Source organism: Vulpes vulpes, chromosome 9, assembly GCF_048418805.1.
Source record: "Vulpes vulpes isolate BD-2025 chromosome 9, VulVul3, whole genome shotgun sequence".
Classification (NCBI taxonomy): Eukaryota; Metazoa; Chordata; class Mammalia; order Carnivora; family Canidae; genus Vulpes; species Vulpes vulpes.
The window spans coordinates 8,374,542-8,394,081 of NC_132788.1; the positions used below are offsets into that span (position 1 = coordinate 8,374,542).

General features: G+C 44.8%; 1 protein-coding gene and 3 non-coding genes across 4 annotated transcripts; all 4 read left to right on the forward strand.

The window, feature by feature from the left end:
* Positions 1-3,193: 3,193 nt before the first annotated feature.
* On the forward strand, positions 3,194-13,713 carry NCL (nucleolin). The gene is made up of 14 exons (XM_072719178.1): positions 3,194-4,098; positions 5,143-5,259; positions 6,451-6,934; positions 7,310-7,516; positions 7,731-7,817; positions 8,012-8,153; positions 8,649-8,773; positions 9,313-9,436; positions 10,598-10,755; positions 11,229-11,352; positions 11,598-11,731; positions 12,315-12,441; positions 12,823-13,046; positions 13,237-13,713. Exons 1-14 carry the CDS (start codon positions 4,081-4,083, stop codon positions 13,311-13,313), a joined length of 2,148 nt encoding a protein of 715 aa, XP_072575279.1. The 5' UTR covers positions 3,194-4,080; the 3' UTR covers positions 13,314-13,713.
* On the forward strand, positions 7,866-7,931 carry LOC112925558 (small nucleolar RNA SNORD82). The gene has a single exon (XR_003236148.1). It is a non-coding gene; the product is annotated as a small nucleolar RNA SNORD82 (small nucleolar RNA).
* LOC112925559 (small nucleolar RNA SNORD20) lies at positions 11,862-11,940 on the forward strand. Its single transcript, XR_003236149.1, has one exon. It is a non-coding gene; the product is annotated as a small nucleolar RNA SNORD20 (small nucleolar RNA).
* Positions 12,509-12,643, forward strand: LOC112925554 (small nucleolar RNA SNORA75). Its single transcript, XR_003236145.1, has one exon. It is a non-coding gene; the product is annotated as a small nucleolar RNA SNORA75 (small nucleolar RNA).
* Positions 13,714-19,540: the final 5,827 nt, after the last annotated feature.

The window sequence follows — 19,540 nt, forward strand, 5'->3', positions numbered from 1 at the left end:
CCTCACCTTGTGACGTTTTTGTGGCAGTGGACACTGTTCTTTCTTCCCTTTTTCTTTTTTTTTTTTAATTTTTATTTATTTATGATAGTCTCACAGAGAGAGAGAGAGAGAGAGGCAGAGACACAGGCAGAGGGAGAAGCAGGCTCCATGCACCGGGAGCCCGACGTGGGATTCGATCCCGGATCTCCAGGATCGCACCCTGGGCCAAAGGCAGGCGCCAAACCGCTGCACCACCCAGGGATCCCTCTTCCCTTTTTCTTGAAACCCTCTTTCCTTGGCTTCTAAAACTATCCTTTCAGGGATCCCTGGGTGGCGCAGCGGTTTGGCGCCTGCCTTTGGCCCAGGGCGCGATCCTGGAGACCCTGGATCGAATCCCACGTCGGGCTCCCGGTGCATGGAGCCTGCTTCTCCCTCTGCCTGCTTCTCCCTCTGCCTGTGTCTCTGCCTCTCTCTCTCTCTCTCTGTATGACTATCATAAATAAATTAAAAAAAAAAATTAAAAAAAACAAAAGAGTATTTAAAAAAATAAAATAAAACTATCCTTTCAGTGGCTTAGTCAGTTAATCATCTGACTTTGGCTCAGGTCATGATCTCAGGGTCCTGGGACCCGGCCCTGTGTGTAGCCCCACCTTAGTGGCGAGTTAGCTTCTCTTTTTCCCTCTGCCCCTCCCTCCCTGCTTGTGCTCTCTCTCTCAAAGTATAAAACTCCCTTCTCTGGATCTGCTTCTGCCTCTGGGCCTTCTTCTACTCCCAGCTTTTTCCTCTCCTCATTCTGGCTGCTGCTGTTCTGGGCAGGTTCCTCATACAGCCTGTGTCTGTGGCTCTGTGACCATCTCTTGCAGAACCAACTGCCTGAAGCAATGGATATCCCTCATGTACTCAATATGTCCAACACTGAACTCATTAGCTTCCCTGAAAACCTGCAGCCCTGCTTGTGTCACTCCACTTACATACACACTCAACAGATAATGGACATAAATTGTCCTTTCTCCCTCTCTAGCCAAGTCACCAAGACTGTCAATAGTAACAATGGATAATATTGAGGGCTTAGGGCTTATTATGTGCCCTCAAAAAACACACCCAGCATCTCTCTTAATACAATTAGTGATCCAAGAGGCTGGAACTATTATGACCCCCATTTTACTTTATTTTACTTTTTTAAGATTTTTTTTTTTTTTTATTCATGAGAGACACAGGGAGAGAGAAAGAGAGAGAGAGAGATAGGCAGAGACACAGGCAGAGGGAGAAGCAGGCTCCATGCAGGGAGCCTGACATGGGACAGGATCCTGGGTCTCCAGGATCACGCCCTGGGCTGAAGGCGGCGCTAAACCGCTGAGCCACCCGGGCTGCCCAGACCCCCATTTTAATAAAGAATCTTGGATAAGGGCACTTAGGTGGGTCAGTCTGTTAAGTGTCTGCCTTCTGCTCAGGGTCCTGGGATGGAGTCCCAAGTGGGGCTGCCTTCTCAGTGGGGAGTCTGCTTCTCCCTCTGCCCCTCCCCCCTATTTGTGTGCATTCTCTCTCAAATAAATAAAATCTTAAAAAAAGAAAGAAAGAAAGAAAGAAAAGAACCTAGAATGATAGAGTAGGGTCCTAGCTCCTCCACTTACTAGGTGTGTGACACCGGACAAATTGATTTACCTCTGTATGCCCTAGTTCTGTAAAACAAAGGTAACTTTCTTGTAGAAGTAAATGAATCAATATATAAAGAACTGGAATACTGCTTGGAACTTAGTAAAAGCCTTCTATAAATATTAAGCATTACTATTTTTCTATCCCAGACTAACTCCAAAGCAAGGGACTTGAACACTGAACAGTACTGGATCTTCCCACTACCTCTTTTACCTAAATCATTCATTCATTAACAAATAATTTCCACCTCTATGGGGTCTGCCAATGCTTTAGGTGCCAGGAATACTGCAGAAAACAAAATCCATGTTCTCACGACTGGGGAGTAAACAGACAATAAACAGCCAAGGAAAATGCCAGGTAGTAATAGGTACCTGCAGATGACTCAATTAGGGTGATGTGATGGGGAGTCCCTAGGTGGCTTTTCATTCGAGGATCAAGGAAAACCTCTTAAGAAGTGACACAAACAAATCTGAACAAGGAGCCAGCCATGCCAACATTTCTAGAATATTTTCAACTGATCATGCCTACTGCTCATCTCTCCAGCCTCTTCCTACAAGTGCTCTAATCGTGCTCTGTGCCAAATTGCTTGAAAACACCAGGTTTGTCTTCTTCCACCATGCCTTGGGCCCAGGCTGTTCTTTCGGTCCCCTATAACCGAGGAAGTGTCCCCTTGGACCCCATCAGAGTTCAAAATATGAACTTCCTCAAGGGGGATCTCCAGACGTCAGAAAGCAGGGTGCTGGCCCCAGACTCCTCCCAAGTCAGAGCCCCCCTGGGTGGCTGTAGATTTCCTACCTGCTCAGTCCCAGGTGTATGACAGTTAAGAATTGCAAAGTAGGGGATTCCTGGGTGGCTCAGTGGTTTAGCGCCTGCCTTTGGCCCAGGGAGTGATCCTGGAGCCCTGGGATTGGTCCTGCGTCGGGCTCCCGGCATGGAACCTGCTTCTCCCTCTGCCTGTGTCTCTGCCTCTGTGTGTGTGTGTCTATCATGAATAAATAAATTTTAAAAATCTTAAAAAAAAAAAAAGAGTTGCAAAGTAACTGGATGGTTCACAAGAATACCCGTGAGCCCCTGTTAAAACAAAATCCCCGTCCCCAACCCAAACCTCTTTAATTAGAATCTCCACGGAGGAGCCTCTAAACATCAGTTCAATTGTGGAAATATCCTGAAGCTGAAGGGATCCTGGTTTTGTAGAAACATCGTAGGTACTGGATGCTCAGGTTATGTCGCAGGTGGGCTCTGTACTGAAGGAAGTGCTCTGGGATGTTCGGCACTAACAAGTTTGCCCACAATGACCCATCAAAATAACTGGCAAAAGCAAAAGGCAAAGGCCCTTCTGTGCCTCCGCCATTGAGGGCACCTTTCCTTTGGCTCTTGGGACCGTTAGGTGACACGGAACCCTCCTCAGTCAGCACACCTTAAGGTATGCTTTAGCCCCAAAAAACAAAAAGGGAACTTGCGCGGCCAATGGGTCGGTGTTTGGCCTGACCAAGTTCCTCCCCCCGCCGCCGTTGTAGCACCCGGTGACCACCAGAAAGTTATTCCTCCGGGCCTGTTCCTCGTTGGGACAAAAACCTAGCGCATGAGGTGGCTTGACATTAAATGTGGCGTTTGTGCAGCGCTCAGACATCCGCGACCGTCTTTATTAACAGCTCTCAGGAGGCAGCTTCGGACACGTGGCCCGAAAGAGAACCACCTGCAGACGGCGCGAGGGGGGGGGGCGGAGGCGGGCCTCCAACCCGGGCGCTTTGAACCTCACGGTCCCCGAATTTCCGGAGGTCTCGGGCTCATCGGCGGAGGGAGAAGCGGGCGAACACTTTCTCCTCGGCCGCCGGGCGGCTCGGCGTGAAGAGCGGGCCGGAGCCGCGCGTAGGGCCGCCTGGCATCTGCGAGGCCTCCGGAGTCGACAGGACCCTGGACACTTTCGGGAACCGGAGACCACCAGCACCCAGCCTCCCGGGGCTCGGGAACAAGCGGCGCCAAAAACGGCCGTCTTACTGCGCAGGCGTCGCGAGCGCGGGCCGCGGAGGGGCACTTCAGGAACCGCGCGCCCACTACCCAATCAGCGCCGGCCCTGCACAAAGCGAGTCCCGCCCCCAGGGCGCCGCCACCGAATCCCCTCCCCCTCCCCCGCCCGCTTCGGCCCGCCCACTCCCGCCTGCGCCCCGCCCCGCGCCGTTCTTGGGTAGAGGCTCGCGATTGGCCCACGGGATGGGCGCAGCCTCTGATTGGCCGAGACGGAGTCACGAGGGCGCCGTCGTCGCCTTTCCAGAGGCGATTACTGGGCAGGCTCAGTCTTTCGCCTCAGTCTCGAGCTCTAGCTAGCAGCCAAGCGTACGCGCTCCGGGAACCTCTCGTACCCGCGGCCGCCATCGACGTCGCTTGGATTCTTCTGGGCTCGTCTGCGCCACTCGCCCGCCACACACTCCGCCGGCATAAGCCGCCATCATGGTGAAGCTCGCAAAGGTAAGAAGACGGCTTGCGCAAGCATGGACGTCGAGGCCTGCTTTCTGAGGAGCGCGCGCGCGGCGCCGCGAGGAGGAGGGCCTGCGCGCCGTCCCGGGCGCGTTCGAGGGCGCCATGCTGCGGGAAATCTCGCGCGATCGGCGGGGAGGTCTCGCGGCTTTTGGCTATTTGGTAGCGAGGTGAAGAGCTTCGGCAGGTTCCGCGGGTGGTTGGTGCGGCGCCGAAAGACTTAGGGACTGAGTGGGGAGGGGGCGCTGGGCCTCGGGGTGGAGGGATGATGCCGAACTCCTGCGACGGGCCCAAGCGGGGCCCCGCCTCCTGACGCACGTGCCTCAGCGCGCTGCCCGCCACGTGGGCCGCGCCGCGTGTGTCCCGGCGTCTGCGGAGGGGACTTGGAGGGGAGGCGGGGAGCTGCGGAATGGATTTAGATGGAGGCCCCGTGGCCTGTGGGCCCCGGCCAGACGGGCGGGCGCGAGGTGGGCTTCAGGAGGAGGCCTTGCCTCGTGCTTTCTGCGCCCTGCTGCGCGCACATGGTGACCTACGGGGTATCCCCACGTGGCTCTGCCGGGTCTGGAAGGGGCGGGGTTTTTTTCCACGGGAAAGATCTGGTGCTAGGATTTACCAAAAGCTTTTTTTTTTTCCCCCAGGTGTGGTTCTCCGCCCCCGGTGAAGGGCTATGAATTGTTGGCCGTTAAAATTGGCCAGTTGTAGTCTATTAAAATCATGCGTGTTGTAACGGTCGATTTTGGAAGTATGGTTTTAAAAACGGATGTGCTTAACGAAGGCAAAAGGAGGAGGGAGATAATATTGTTGTAGTTGCATTTTTATCCTTGGGTTTTTGTAAAAGCTGACAGGAGTAATGGGGTGGGGGTTGACAGTTGCTGTTTTGACGTTGGCTTTGATAGTGTTCGTGTTAATTTTTATATCCAGCATTAGGAAATGTGGACTTTATGTAGGGAGACGGCTGCTTTTTACTCTGAAGAATGATGGCATAATACGAACGGTCAGATGTTGTAGGTATAATGTGCTAAATGTCTATTTTAGGCTGGTAAAAATCAAAGTGACCCCAAGAAAATGGCTCCTCCCCCAAAGGAGGTAGAAGAAGACAGTGAAGATGAGGAAATGTCAGAAGATGAAGATGATGACAGCAGCGGAGAAGAGGTAATTATATACAACTTTATGGAGACGTGTGTTAAACTATGAAACGGAGAGCTGAAATAGCTGATACTGGATGTATGAAAATATTGGCAAAAATAAGATTATATTCATTGAGTATGGCCTGCTGAGATTGTTTTCCAAGCTCTTCATTAACATGTTGATATAGGTAAGTATTTGAATTTGAGAGAAAAAATTGGGAGTCCTCTTTTCATGTGCATTTTTTGTAGGGCTTGGTGTTATATTTGTGTTCAGCCGTGACATTTTTCTAGTTTGAGTATGTTAACCCACCCTACCAGATAAATAAACAGCCTGGACTATTAAACTGTTAAGTAAGTGGCATTGCTGTGCATTTATTCAGGTCTGAGGTTAGCTTTACCAGATTCCTTTCCTAGCCTCCAAGCAGGATTGATTTGTCTCTCATTGTATAAGAGCATTGTGATACTGGTTACTGAACATCTTGGTGTGGGCTGAGCGTTGCCACCTCACTTTGTGTTAACCTATTACTGTTCTTGATTACTGTTTGCTTACTGTAAAGACAACTATTGTATTTGTGTTCAGATTTCTTGTTTAGGATGTAATCAATATTTTACTGATTATATGGTACCCAGTAAAATTAGGAGTGAGCAAAAAAGTATAATTTTAATGTAGATGAATGATGGTTTTTATCAGGTTTAAGGTGCTTACTCTTTACTAAACTTAGGAAGAGCTAACTCTCCAGTGTATTTGACACTCATTTATTGGCCTTAAGAACAAGCCTTCAATGAACCACTGCCCATTGTAGGACCTCTGAATGATTCAGTAGCATCTAACAGGTAGAGCTTTCTATTGCAAGACTTCTAATCACATATATGTCAACTCCTAATCTAACAATGTGTAAGGTTGGTGCTGTTATCCTTTACAGAGGAGAAAAAAAGTCGAGACTTAAAATTTTCTTAAAGCCTGCTTTAAAGTTGCAGTTATAATGTGTGAGGTATTTTAGCTGTTAAAAAGGGGCTCCATATGCTTGAGTATTATACCTGAAGATGAAGGCTGTGATTTCTGGCACATGGTTCTGTAGTTTAGCATGCTAACATAACCTCCAGTGCATGTGGGTCTGAAATCAGAACAGTGTTAGAATTTAGTCTCATTCATAGGACCAAGGCTGTCTTTTTGGGTTTGGAAGAAGACTTACATTTGGTTTTATTTGTTCTTTAGGTTGTTATTCCTCAGAAAAAAGGAAAAAAGGCTACCACAACTCCAGCAAAGAAGGTAATGGTTTCCCCAACAAAAAAAGTCGCAGTTGCCACACCGGCCAAGAAAGCAGTTGTCACCCCTGGCAAAAAGGCAGCAGCTACACCAGCCAAAAAGGCGGTTGCACCAGCCAAAGCAGTAGCAACACCTGGCAAGAAGGGAACCACACCAGGCAAGGCATTGGTAGCAACCCCTGGTAAGAAAGGAGCAGCCACCCCAGCCAAGGGAGCAAAGAACGGTAAGAATGCTAAGAAGGAAGACAGTGATGAGGAAGATGATGATGACAGTGAAGAGGAGGATGAGGAAGATGAGGATGAAGATGAGGATGAATTCGAGCCAACAGTGATGAAAGCAGCTGCTGCCACCCCTGCCTCAGATGAAGAGGAGGATGAGGAGGACGACGATGATGAAGACGACGACGAGGAGGATGAGGATGAGGATGAAGATGGTGAGGAGTTCTTTGGCTAGTTTTTAGGCTACTTTTGTAAGATACATCAGGGTAAGGTTTTGGCAGTAATGATACGTATACCATGACAACCTGGGAGTTAGATGAACATCTTTCCAGGGATTTTCCTGAGGTGTTCATGGTACACTAAACTCAGGTTATCTAAAATGATTGCCTGCCCCTGAGAAAATACTTTCAGTGGGTGTTTTTCATAATGGCGGATTTTGCTTCCAGCTGATCTGTTAATCCCTTCCATAACTGCTAAGCACAGTGGCATTGATAGGATTGTATTTCCTTTAGATTTTCCTGGAACTAATGTTGGTTTTTGGGAGGATTCTCTTGAGTTTTTGACTTTTCAAACTCAGACTTAATTTTCAGACTCGGAAGAAGAAGCTATGGAGACTACACCAGCCAAAGGGAAGAAAGCCCCTGTGAAAGCTGTTCCTGTGAAGGCCAAGAGCACAGCTGAAGATGAAGATGAAGAGGAGGATGATGAGGATGAGGAAGATGATGACGAGGAGGAGGACGAGGATGATGATGATGAGGAAGATGAGGAGGAGGAAGAGGAGGAAGAAGAAGAGGAAGGTAATCAAGTTTTCATCTGAAAGTACACTGTAAAAGTATTATTTAAAGGAGGCACTTGAAGGGGCATCTCTGGCTCAGTTGGCAGAGCATGCGACTCGATCTTGGAGTAATTAGAGCTGCATGTTGGGCATAGTTGAGTTTAAAACCAAAAAAAAAGGCACTTCAATGTGTGTGGCTACTCACTGGTAACCAGATTGTTTGAAATCTTGTTCAGAGCCTGTTAAAGAAGCACCTGGAAAACGAAAGAAGGAAATGGCCAAACAGAAAGCAGCTCCTGAAGCCAAGAAACAGAAAGTAGAAGGTAACTTGGAGAATAGCAGGGATTGGGGAGAGGGTAATGACACCTCACTGCACAAGTGATGAACAACAAAGGGACTTAATACTGAGACCTGATGTAATACGATGTCTGATGTGCTCTGTGTAGTAATGGCATATTGGAAGTTGAAGTTCGTACCATACTTTACAAATAGACTAATTCGAGTTTGTTTTATATAGCTACAGAACCAACTACGTCATTCAATCTTTTTGTTGGAAACCTGAACTTCAGCAAATCTGCTCCTGAATTAAAAACGGGCATCAGTGACCTTTTCGCTAAAAATGATCTTGCTGTTGTGGATGTCAGAATTGGTGTGTCTAGGTGAGTATGAGGGAGTTCTGCACATTACTCCTGGGTTTGGAAGTCTTCAAATATTAGACATTAATGTATTCAGTAATGAGATTTGATGCTTATGTTCCTAGAAAGATCTAAAACTTTTGGAATTGAAGAGCTATAATAGTGAATGATTTTATTAGGTTTTTTTCTTGGTGCTTATAAACAGGTTCTTTTTTTGGTTAATATCGATGGTTACAAAAAAAAATAAATTAAAAAAAATATCGATGGTTACAAACAGTATGGCTAATAAGACCTCAAAGGTGAACTCAGCATCATTTCCCGGTACTTAGACCTTGCTCTGTAGCAACAGTTTACAGAGCCTTGACTTCTTTTAATACTATAGGTGCATTTTTATTTAATCCTTGTTTGCATCCTGGCATTAGTGTAACTGCTTGCCCAGTATGTGTTCTCTAGCATATATTTTTGTGGGTTTTTTCCCCCTAGTCATAATTTTGCCTTTTTCATCTTCTCATTCTATAGGAAGTTTGGCTATGTGGATTTTGAATCTGCTGAAGACCTGGAAAAAGCTTTGGAACTCACTGGTTTAAAAGTCTTTGGCAATGAAATTAAATTAGAAAAACCAAAGGGAAAAGACAGTAAGAAAGGTATGTAAGGCTAGGGTAATTTTGATACTACTCTCTTACTTGTTAGTAGATATGTATCTAGTTGGGAGCTAGGTGGCTAGTGTAAATAAATAATTTAACTTTTTTTCCTTGGTTTCCTTACAATTTGAGAATTGAATGAGTTCAACTATTAAATCCACAGCTTGCTGGTGTTATAAATTCCTGAGTTAGGTAAGCAAGAATAGACCCTTTTAAAAAAAAATAATTGGTTGATATAGAGGGAGCTTTTCCTTGCTGGAACTGGGTTAGATCCCAGTTACACTTTTTGTATCCTTTATCTTCTCTGTATTCACTTGCCATACTTAAAAATGTTCATATGTTTAACTCAAAAAACATTGAGCACCTATTGATTTCAGTTACAGTAACTTGTGTTTTTGCCGTTGTTGCATCTCCATACTAGCAGAGTGCCTTGTATATTGTAGGATCTCAAATTATTTGTTGAACAAAACTTTTCCATTAGTTGATTTTTATGGGGAAGTGTCTTTTAAGCCATACCTTTCCTATTTTGTCTGTTTATCTAGATCGAGATGCAAGAACACTTCTGGCAAAAAATCTGCCTTACAAAGTTACTCAGGATGAATTAAAAGAAGTATTTGAAGACGCTGTGGAGATCAGATTAGTCAGCAAGGATGGAAAGAGTAAAGGGTATGTTTTGTCTGTGGATTGTTGTTTTATTAAAACCAATGCATTTCCTTGATTTTGTAAAAAATTTTGATCTCACTTTCCAAAGTGTGTTATTTTGGCCAAATTCATCTTCAACCAGTGCCTCAATTTCCTGTCTGCACAGTGGGGCTAGCATACTTAAATCCATAGGGTGATTTTATATATTTATTTATTTACTTACTTACTTACTTATTTATTTATTTATTTATTTTTGTTTTTAATCTTTTTTTTAAAAATTTTTTTGTTAACTTTTATTTATTTATGATAGTCACAGAGAGAGAGAGAGGCAGAGACATAGGCAGAGGGAGAAGCAGGCTCCATGCACTGGGAGCCCGACGTGGGATTCGATCCTGGGTCTCCAGGATCGCGCCCTGGGCCAAAGGCAGGTGCTAAACCGCTGCGCCACCCAGGGATCCCCCATAGGGTGATTTTAAAAGACCAGCTAACATGTATGAAGTGCTGTGAAATGTGCCTAGCTTTGTAAATAATAGCAGTTACGCAGTGAAGTGGGGTTACTAGAAACAGTTTTTCGAGGTGTGCTTGGCAATCTTGGGTAGTACAGGAGGAAAGTTTTATTTTTTTATTTTTTATTTTTTTTTAAATTTTTTATTTATGATAGTCACAGAGAGAGAGAGGCAGAGACACAGGCAGAGGGAGAAGCAGGCTCCATGCACTGGGAGCCTGATGTGGGATTCGATCCCGGGTCTCCAGGATCGCACCCTGGGCCAAAGGCAGGCGCCAAACCGCTGCGCCACCCAGGGATCCCAAGGAGGAAAGTTTTAATTGGAACACAGAACATAGCAGAAAACCAGAACATTTCAGTTTATTTGAAACAACTTTTTTATTGTACTCTTTGAAATAAGGTTCTGTTGCTCAGATTAAAACATTTGTTAAAAGACTATGGTTTTTAAAAATGAGTTCTCGGGACGCCTGGGTGGCTCAGCAGTTAAGCGTCTGCCTTCAGCTCAGGGCATGATACTGGAGACCCTGGATCGAGTCCCACGTTGGGTTCCCTGCGTGGAGCCTGCTTCTCCCTCTGCCTGTGTCTCTGCTTCTCTGTCTCTCGTGAACAAATTAAATCTTTTTTAAAAATAAATAAATAAAAATAAAAATGAGTTGTTGTGCCCCCCCCCCCTTTTGCAGGATTGCTTATATTGAATTTAAGACAGAAGCTGATGCAGAGAAAACCTTCGAAGAAAAGCAGGGAACAGAGATAGATGGGCGGTCTATTTCCCTGTACTATACTGGAGAGAAGGGGCAAAGTCAAGATTACAGAGGTGGAAAGAATAGCACTTGGAGTGGTAAGAATTTATAGAATTCCAGGATTGACAGGGAAATCTTTGCATCTTTGAACTTTCGTAAGTTAACTAATAAATTAGATGTATGTAGGTATCAAACAAGTTATACCTCTGTAGTGATGATCATTCAGTTCTTGAGTAAAAGCTATACAAAATCATTTTGTTTTAGAACACAGACAAATCTAGCTTTTGTGTGTTTTATACTTTAGCTTAGATGGTGTGCATTTTTAAATTATAATATTCTAGGAGGATGTAGACCAATATTTTTTTACATCTCTAGGTAACAGGGAGGAAACCGTGCATGACAAATACTTAGTAACAAATACTTAGTAACAGGTGGAAGTCCACCTGCATCCACATTGTCATGTTAATAACTCTTTGCAAGTGTAGAAGTTCTTGAATAAGGTATTATAGCTGTGTCTAAACTTTAGAGGACCATTGTTTCAGTCTTCATTTGGCATTTTTTTTCTTTGTAGGTGAATCAAAAACACTGGTTTTAAGCAATCTGTCCTACAGTGCAACAGAAGAAACCCTTCAGGAAGTATTTGAGAAGGCAACTTTTATTAAAGTGCCCCAAAACCAAAATGGCAAATCAAAAGGGTAAAATAATTACATTTTTAGGTTATCAACTATAGGCTCTGAGAATGTTTTGCATAGATCTAAAGAAGGGGGGAAGGTAAATTTTTTCCTGGATGTTACTGGAAGCTGAATCCTATAAGCCTCCACAAGTTGGTTTAAAGAGTATCATTTAGGTATATTCTTGAGGTAAAAGGCTTGGTGGCATTAGATAATATAGGAGCTGTGTGCTTGGTAACTTGCTCTGAGTATTGATTATTCTTCCTCAGGTATGCATTTATAGAATTTGCTTCATTTGAAGATGCTAAAGAAGCTTTAAATTCCTGTAATAAAAGGGAAATTGAAGGCAGAGCAATCAGACTGGAGTTGCAAGGACCCAGAGGATCACCTAATGCAAGAAGCCGTAAGTTCTATTTATTAGGGTGTGATGGTGTGGGTCAGCACTCCTTAGTGTGCTATGCTGCATTGGTTGTTTTTTGTCCAATTTAGAGCTGGACATTTGTGTTTTCCTCTTGTTGCTGAGTGAAGGATACTGGATATGATGACTGATTATCTGAGAAAATAATTGATGAAATCAAGAAAATTCCTCTAGATAGTCAAGTTCTGATCCAGCTATGTCTTCTCTGAGCAGCACATCTGCCTCTGGTTACTGCCTTGTGCGGTGATCATAAAAGCTATCTGCTTAGAGATTGCCACTTACTTGCATTGCTGCTCCTGCTTTCCATAAAGGATCTGAGACCGGATCTCTGCTGTTTTGGTAATCATTGTAAGCTTAAGATGGTGGTGATCTATGACTTCTATTTTAATTAAGCACTAGTTTGCTAAGTTTCTTTTATGTTTTTGTTTCCAAACAGCTTTTGAGTGAAAAGCAAGCTTCTGCTAAGATGAGCATTCTTGGCCTGTAGTTCCATACTGGACATTATTGAAAGCCAGCATCCAGTTAAGAATTGTGGCTTTAGGTAAAATGTACAATTTTTCTTCCGTAGAGCCGTCCAAAACTCTGTTTGTCAAAGGTCTGTCTGAGGATACCACAGAAGAGACATTAAAGGAATCATTCGACGGCTCTGTTCGGGCAAGGATAGTCACCGACCGGGAGACTGGGTCCTCCAAAGGGTAAGATGATCAGGGAATGAATGTTCAGTGTTTGTCTAAGTAGAGACCCCCTCCCCCCATCTAGCGTATCTTCTCATTGAGCTCCTTACTGTCAATTGGTGGCAGTTTATGGATTCGCACGAGAAGAAGAGACAATTCACAGTTAGCATTATTTTACCTTCTGTCTTCACAGAGGTATATGTTGCTGTTTTGTGAGACATCTCTGAGGTTCCAAGCAGTCAATAAAACCAGTTTTGACCTTCTATGGGGAGCTACTATTATTACTTGTGTCTTGGTTGAGCAAGTTTACTTCCTATGGGATCACTGTTCAACATGTGAGGTTAATCTTGGCATTTGTTTTGGTATGTGTTGTATAATGGGCAGTTTCATTTTGCATTTTAGGTTTGGCTTTGTAGACTTCAACAGTGAGGAAGATGCCAAAGCTGCCAAGGAGGCCATGGAAGATGGTGAAATAGATGGAAACAAAGTTACTTTGGACTGGGCCAAACCTAAGGGTGAAGGTGGCTTTGGAGGCCGTGGTGGAGGCCGGGGTGGCTTTGGAGGCCGTGGTGGTGGCAGAGGAGGCCGAGGTGGATTTGGTGGCAGAGGCCGGGGAGGCTTTGGAGGTAAGGAGGCTGGGGGAGGGACTTCCTTGTAATATGCATTGAACATTGTGTGGCATATGCACTTCAGAATGTGCTCAGAACTCCGGGTTCCCTGGATCAATCTCCCAAGTTCTCATATGATCACTCTGGGGAGGGGAGGACTCCTGGCAGCTTTGTACTCATTCTTTAATGATGTTTTGCTTTCCTATAGGGCGAGGAGGCTTCCGAGGAGGCAGAGGAGGAGGGGGAGACCACAAGCCACAAGGAAAGAAGACGAAGTTTGAATAGTTTCTTCCATCCCTCTGTCTATCCCTCTTCTGTTTGAAAGAAAAGGACTCTGGGGTTTTTACTCTGTTACCTGATCAATGACAGAGCCTTCTGAGGACATTCCAAGACAGTATGCAGTCCTGTGGTCTACTTGGAAATTCGTATAGATAACATTTCAAGGGAGATACCCTGTTGGTTTTGACTGGATATTCATATAAACTTTTTAAAGAGATGAGTGATAGAGCTAATCCTTATCTGTAAGTTTTGAATTTATATTGTTTCTTCCCATGTACAAAACCATTTTTTTCCTACAAATAGTTTTTGTTTTTTTTTTGCGTTGGGGGGTGTAAAGGAAAGCAGAATGTTTTATCATGATTTTTGCTTCAGCAACTTTGGGACAAATTAAAAGTCCTAAACTCTGGTGCCAGACTTGTACTTCCTCCTGGACTGTCCCTGAAGGTGGAGCATGGCAAAGCCAGCTCTGCCACTCCAGATCCAGCCCACCACCCCTGCTGGAAATACTTAATTAGTTGGTTTCAAGCATCCTGGCTACAAGTTTTGGTGAAATGGCTGGTAAGGTGACATGAAAGGCTTGTATTTTTTGTAAGTCCTCCAACAACTTCAGGTTAAACTAACGAGAAGGGTCTTAGGTATTACACTATGTTCAGTACTCCCTCATTTAAGTACTCCTTGTTCCCTCTGCCTCTACTAATAAAAGTTAAGGGCCACATGAAAAGTCTTTGCCAAGGGATTAACAGGATTACTAAACAGTGCCCCCAGATGCTACAGAGTAGAGATTTTTTTTTTTTCTTTTTAAGATTTTTATTTATTCAGAGAGAGACAGAGGCAGAGACCTAGGCAGAGGGAGTAGCAGGCTCCATGCAGGGAGCTCGATGTGGGACTCGATCTGGGGTCTCCAGGATCACACCCCAGGCCGCAGGTGGCACCAAACTGCTGCACCACCGGGGCTGCCCTCAGAGCAGAGATCTTAAACCTAGCTATCCAAATCCAAAAGCCCGTGGATTATAACCACCTGTTTAAGAATCAGACTAGTCCGTGCCAAATCAAGTTGTAGAAGGGGCACCTGGCCAGTAGAGCGTGCAACCCTTGGTTTCAGGGTTGTGAGCTTGAGCCCCACATTAGATATAGAGGTTACTTTAAAAAACTTGAAAATAGTGTAAACACACACTCTACACTGGGAGGATTTGTTCAGCTTAGAGGGCAGTCTAAAGCAAATAAATGGACAGTTGCTTTTGTCCTGATTTTCACTATGGGGTGAATAAATCTAAGCTCTGCATATCTGTGACTCAAACCAGTCCTGTTGGGAAGTACTGTGGGGGTAGACAGATGGCCTGCTTGGAGGGTGAGAGTGCCAGTGGAAGTTTGCTGCTGGGAAGAAAGGTCAAACTAGCAGGAGGGTATTCTCTGAGCAGTCAAACCTAGGAAGACCTTGGCATCGTGTTTTCTCCAGATTCAGAAGTTTGAATTAGAGCATATCAAGGATACTGTAAGTCTGTTAGCTCTTACATGATAGCAAAGCTGAATGGAATTCTGACTGCCATAATGACAAAACAATGTCCCACAGCTGAGCTTGTTGGAAGGCCTGTGAGGTTGGTGTTAGGATCTCACACCCACGAAAGGATGACTGTAGGGCTTTTGTGACCCTATAGTCTTACCTCACATGGGTACTTGCCCCGATAAGCTTGCAGGTTTAAGTAAACCTGAAAATAAGGTTATTTGGCCAATTAGGAACATGAATTAGGGTTGCCATTACTCCAGGCCCAGCACAGCCAGTGCTCAGGTCTCAAATGCTGTTTGCATAGAATTTGACCACCCAGAGGAGGGGTTTTTGTGGGTTCCTTGCTAGAGGGAAGGGAAATATACTCCATTCCATTAAACTTGCTCCCATACCTTTTTCCTTAATGTGAGAGCACGGAGAGGGAGCAGCAGAATGCCGTGTGGGGCTCAGTCTCAGGACCCTGAGATCATGACCAGAGTAGAAGGGAAATGGTTAACTGAGCCACCCAGGTTCCTCTGTGAATACTTAAAAAAAAAAAAAAAAAAAGCATGAGCCAGGGGGAGAGGGAGAAACAGGCTCTTCTCTACTGAGTAGGAAGCCAGACAGTGGTCTCCATCCCAGGATCCCAGGATCATGACCTGAGCCAAAGGTGCTTAACTGACAGCCGACCAGGTGCCCCTGTATTTTAATATAAAAGAGCTAATGCGCCTGGGCTATGCCAGGCATTTACCTCATCCCCTCTGTAAACCTGCTATGGACAAGGCATTTAAGGTATATTTTCACTTTCTACTTTTTGATTCATCACCATTAAAGAAGGGTGACAGTCAAGCCCTGTTCCTACAGGTTGTTCCAGAGGTGGTACCCTGACTTGTATGGAATGGAGAGGAAGTTGGAGGGTTGTTGGTAGCCCCAGAAGGCCAAAGGGGAACATTCAGGCTTTTATTTAGGGACTGGGATCCTGCAAATTTCTTTAATCCTAGGCCTCCCTGATGGGTGCCTTGCTGTTGTGGATTTGGTGGGTTGGGTGAAGGTGTTGCAGCCATTTTAGAAAAGTTCTCTACCAAATGGTTGTCCCCACTTCTGTCATTCTTCCAGCAGGTGGCAGCACATCCACAAGGATGTGGAAATCTGAGGCTTCGTTTTAGGCCAATGTGTCTAACTTCAAGCTTAGCCTCAGATTAAGTGCTGGGGTTTGGGAATCTGTAGAAGCCCACTCAGCACATTTTGGAGGGATTCTGTAGAATCCACGGAGAACTCCATTGTATTGAATGCTTGTCTTGTGCCCTTTCTCAGTTACCCCATTTTTCTGTGGTTAGTTCACTAATAATCACTTGTATCTCAATGTCTGTCCCCCTCAGCCTAAACAAGTGCCAAAACTTTTCTCATTAAAAAAATTGTCCCCTGACCCGATCTCTCCTTTCAGCTGTTGCATTTCCCTTCATTTCCAAACTTGGAGAAGGATCAGCGTCTGCTTCCCCCTCCCATTTTTTCCAGCATTGTGGCTTCTGCCTGCTTGCTTCCCTGCAGCATCTAATAGATGATCCCTCCTTCCAGTCTGAAACTCCCTTTAGAAGATGGGCACAGTAGAGTGGTGGCTTTGTGACACTGGGCTGAGGTGAAGAGGGAAAGAAGAGGACAGCTCTGGGATTAGATCTTTTCAACATGCTCATTCAGGTCAGGTAACACAAGTCACTTAGGGTAAAGGCCTGGAGAGTTCCTTTTGTTGGCCTTCCCATGGAAACGTGAACACACGTGTCCCTGCCAAGCTCTTAAGTAGAGGGGCTTGGTTTTGTTCATTGTTCTGTCTTTGTGGACCCAAGACAATGCCTGATGTATAGTACTTGGTTAAGTGATGAATGAAGAAACTATGGGGAAACTCCTTCCCTTAAGTGTAGGGAAAGCTGTGCTAGCAGGAGAAATCTAGGCGCAGAGTTCTTAACATTTGTGTGGAGGGGATTCTGGTAAAGCCTTTGGATCTCAGAATAATGTTCTCAAAATTATTTATTTAAAAGGATTACAGGGGTGCCTGGCTGAGCAGGTGACTCAATCTCAAGGTTGTGAGTTGAACCATGTTGGGTGAAGAGATTACTTAAAATCTTGGAAAAAAAGATTGTAAGGGAGACCAATTATATTAAACTTAGTTTTTATTAAAAAATTTAAGCACAGTATTTGCAGTAGAATTCTATGTGTCCACTATGCAACAGATAAAATGTATTTGCATTTAAAATAGGGAGTTTGGATCCCTGGGTGGTGCAGCGGTTTGGCGCCTGCCTTTGGCCCAGGGCGCGATCCTGGAGACCCGGGATCGAATCCCACGTCGGGCTCCCGGTGCATGGAGCCTGCTTCTCCCTCTGCCTGTGTCTCTGCCTCTCTCTCTCTCTCTGTGTGACTATCATAAATAAATTTTTTAAAAAAATTAAAAAAATAGGGAGTTTGGTTCCAGTAATGATGAAGTGGCTTAAAACAGACTAACCCTCCTGTTGATCACAACTAAACTGTACAAAATATAAATCAACTTTAAAGGCGTTGGACAAATAGTACCAGTTAGAAAGTGGAACAGATGTCCGTCATCCTTCAAAGGAGTACTGTGTGAGATCCATCTTTAGCCAGCTTTTCCTCTGGAGGTATACCCCAGTTAGTATGAATCCTCAAGAGTTTAAGCAGAAGGGGGTGGTGTGTATCTTACCCCACTGAGGAGTCAGTTTGGAGTTTGAGTCTGGAAATTTTCCTGAAAATACAGGAGATACAGAGCCATAAAATCTGCACACTTAATTGCCTTCAAATTCTCGGCCAAGTCCTAAGTTATGTATAGGGCAAGTTTCTAATGAGCCCAGGGGAAAACAGTGGAAAGGTGAAAGAGCTGGCTACAGATGCCAGCAGTTGACTGGTGCTAGGGAGACATTTGGAATTCAACTTCTGTCCAGTTAGAGGGTTTTGTTTTTGTTTTTTACTTAAGATTTTATTCATGAGAGACAAGCAGAGGGAGAAGGAGGCTCTCCATGGGGAGTCCAATTCAGGACTCCGACTACATCCCTGGAATCCCAACCTGAGCCAAAGGCAGATGCTCCACCACTGAGCCACCCAGGTGCCCCAGTTAGAGTGTTTTGATACGCACTTCAAGCTTTTCTTTGAAACTTAGAAGGGTTATTCTGTAGAAAGAACAACCACGTTCCAGGCATTAGGACTAAGGGCAAAATCAAAATAAGCCCGCCCTAACAAAGCCTAAAGCTTGAAATTGAGCCCTGACATGGTTGTGGTGATCTGTGGGGAATTTAGTTGCCTACCAGTGCAAAATTGTTCAGAGGAGAATAGAATTCAAACTCTACAGGACAATAAATGCCATGACCAGTAAGCAAAAAATTACTAGGAGTGCCTGGCTGGCTTGGTCTGTAGAGCATGTGACTTTTCATCTTGGGGCTGTGAGTTTGAGGCCTATGTTGGCATACTTTTTTAAAAAACTAAGCATGCAATAAAGTATGAAAATGTAGTCCACAATCAAGACAAAAGGCCAATAAATGCATAACTCACATGTTGAAATTTGTAGGGAAGGACTTCATTACAAGTAGTTAAAGATAGAGATGCCTGGGTGGCTCTGTGGGTGAAGCATCTGCCTTTGGCTCAGGTCAGGATCCCAGGGTCCTGGGATGGAGCCCCTAGTCATCGTGAGCCCTGCTCAGCGGGGAGTCTCCTCCTTCTGCCCCTGTCCCCCGCTTGTGCTCTCTTTCTCTCAAATGAATAAAATCTTTTAAAAAACCAAACATTGTTAAATAATTTTCAGGAAGGGACACCTGAGTGGCTCAGCAGTTGAGAGCATCTGCCTTTGGCTCGGCGTGATCCTGGAGTGCCAGGATTATGTCCTGCATCGGGTTCCCCACAGGGAGCCAGCTTCTCTGCCTATGTCTCTGCCTCTATCTCTCATGAATAAATAAAATCTTTTAAAAAATAATTTTCAGGGAAAGATTAATACATTTAATAAAGAAATGGTGAATTTCTGGAGAGATGGAAACTCAACCAAATGGAAAGCCTAGAATTGAAAAAATATCTGAAAAAATTTCAAAAGGGCTTAACCACAGAAGAGATCAGTTAACTAGAAGACAGATCAATAGAAAATATTGGCAGAGTTCAGGACATGCTACCTCAAAACATAGCATCTTGGCATATTGAATATTTCAAGCTGAAGGAATTTGAGAAGCAGATGTAGGACTCTGACCTTCCTGAAGCAGCTCATAGACCTTCAAGTGTGAGGTGCCCTCCCTATACCCAGAGGAAAGGAGCACCCTCATTTCTGAAGATGAACACTGAGGAATTTGAGGGACAAGCCTCGCTGCCTCCCTGTTTAATGAACTTAGCTCATACCTATGACCTGTTCCCACAATCCTCCACTCTTCTACAAACCTAACAAAGACCCTCAGGTGACACTTTTCCCCCTATGTTATCCAAACTGAAGCTCAAAGATTGAAGAACAAATGAGAAAGAGCCTCAGTGACAATAGTGAATTGCCTTAATGTGTAATTGAGTCCATGAAGGAGAGGAGAGAATAAATGGGGATGAAAAATAATCCTTGAAAATTTCTAAATTCGGGGAGCCCTGGGTGGCTCAGCGATTTATTAGCACCTGCCTTTGGCCCAGGGCGCAATCCTGGAGTCCTGGGATCGAGTCCCACATCAGGCTTCCTGCATGGAGCCTGCTTCTCCCTCTGCCTGTGTTGTGTCTCTGCCTCCCTCTCTAT

Coding starts and splice junctions, on each gene's coding strand:
- NCL (XM_072719178.1), top strand. Junction 10,756..11,228: donor AAAGAATAGCACTTGGAGTG/GTAAGAATTTAT, acceptor TTTTCTTTGTAG/GTGAATCAAAAACACTGGTT. Junction 13,047..13,236: donor AGGCCGGGGAGGCTTTGGAG/GTAAGGAGGCTG, acceptor GCTTTCCTATAG/GGCGAGGAGGCTTCCGAGGA.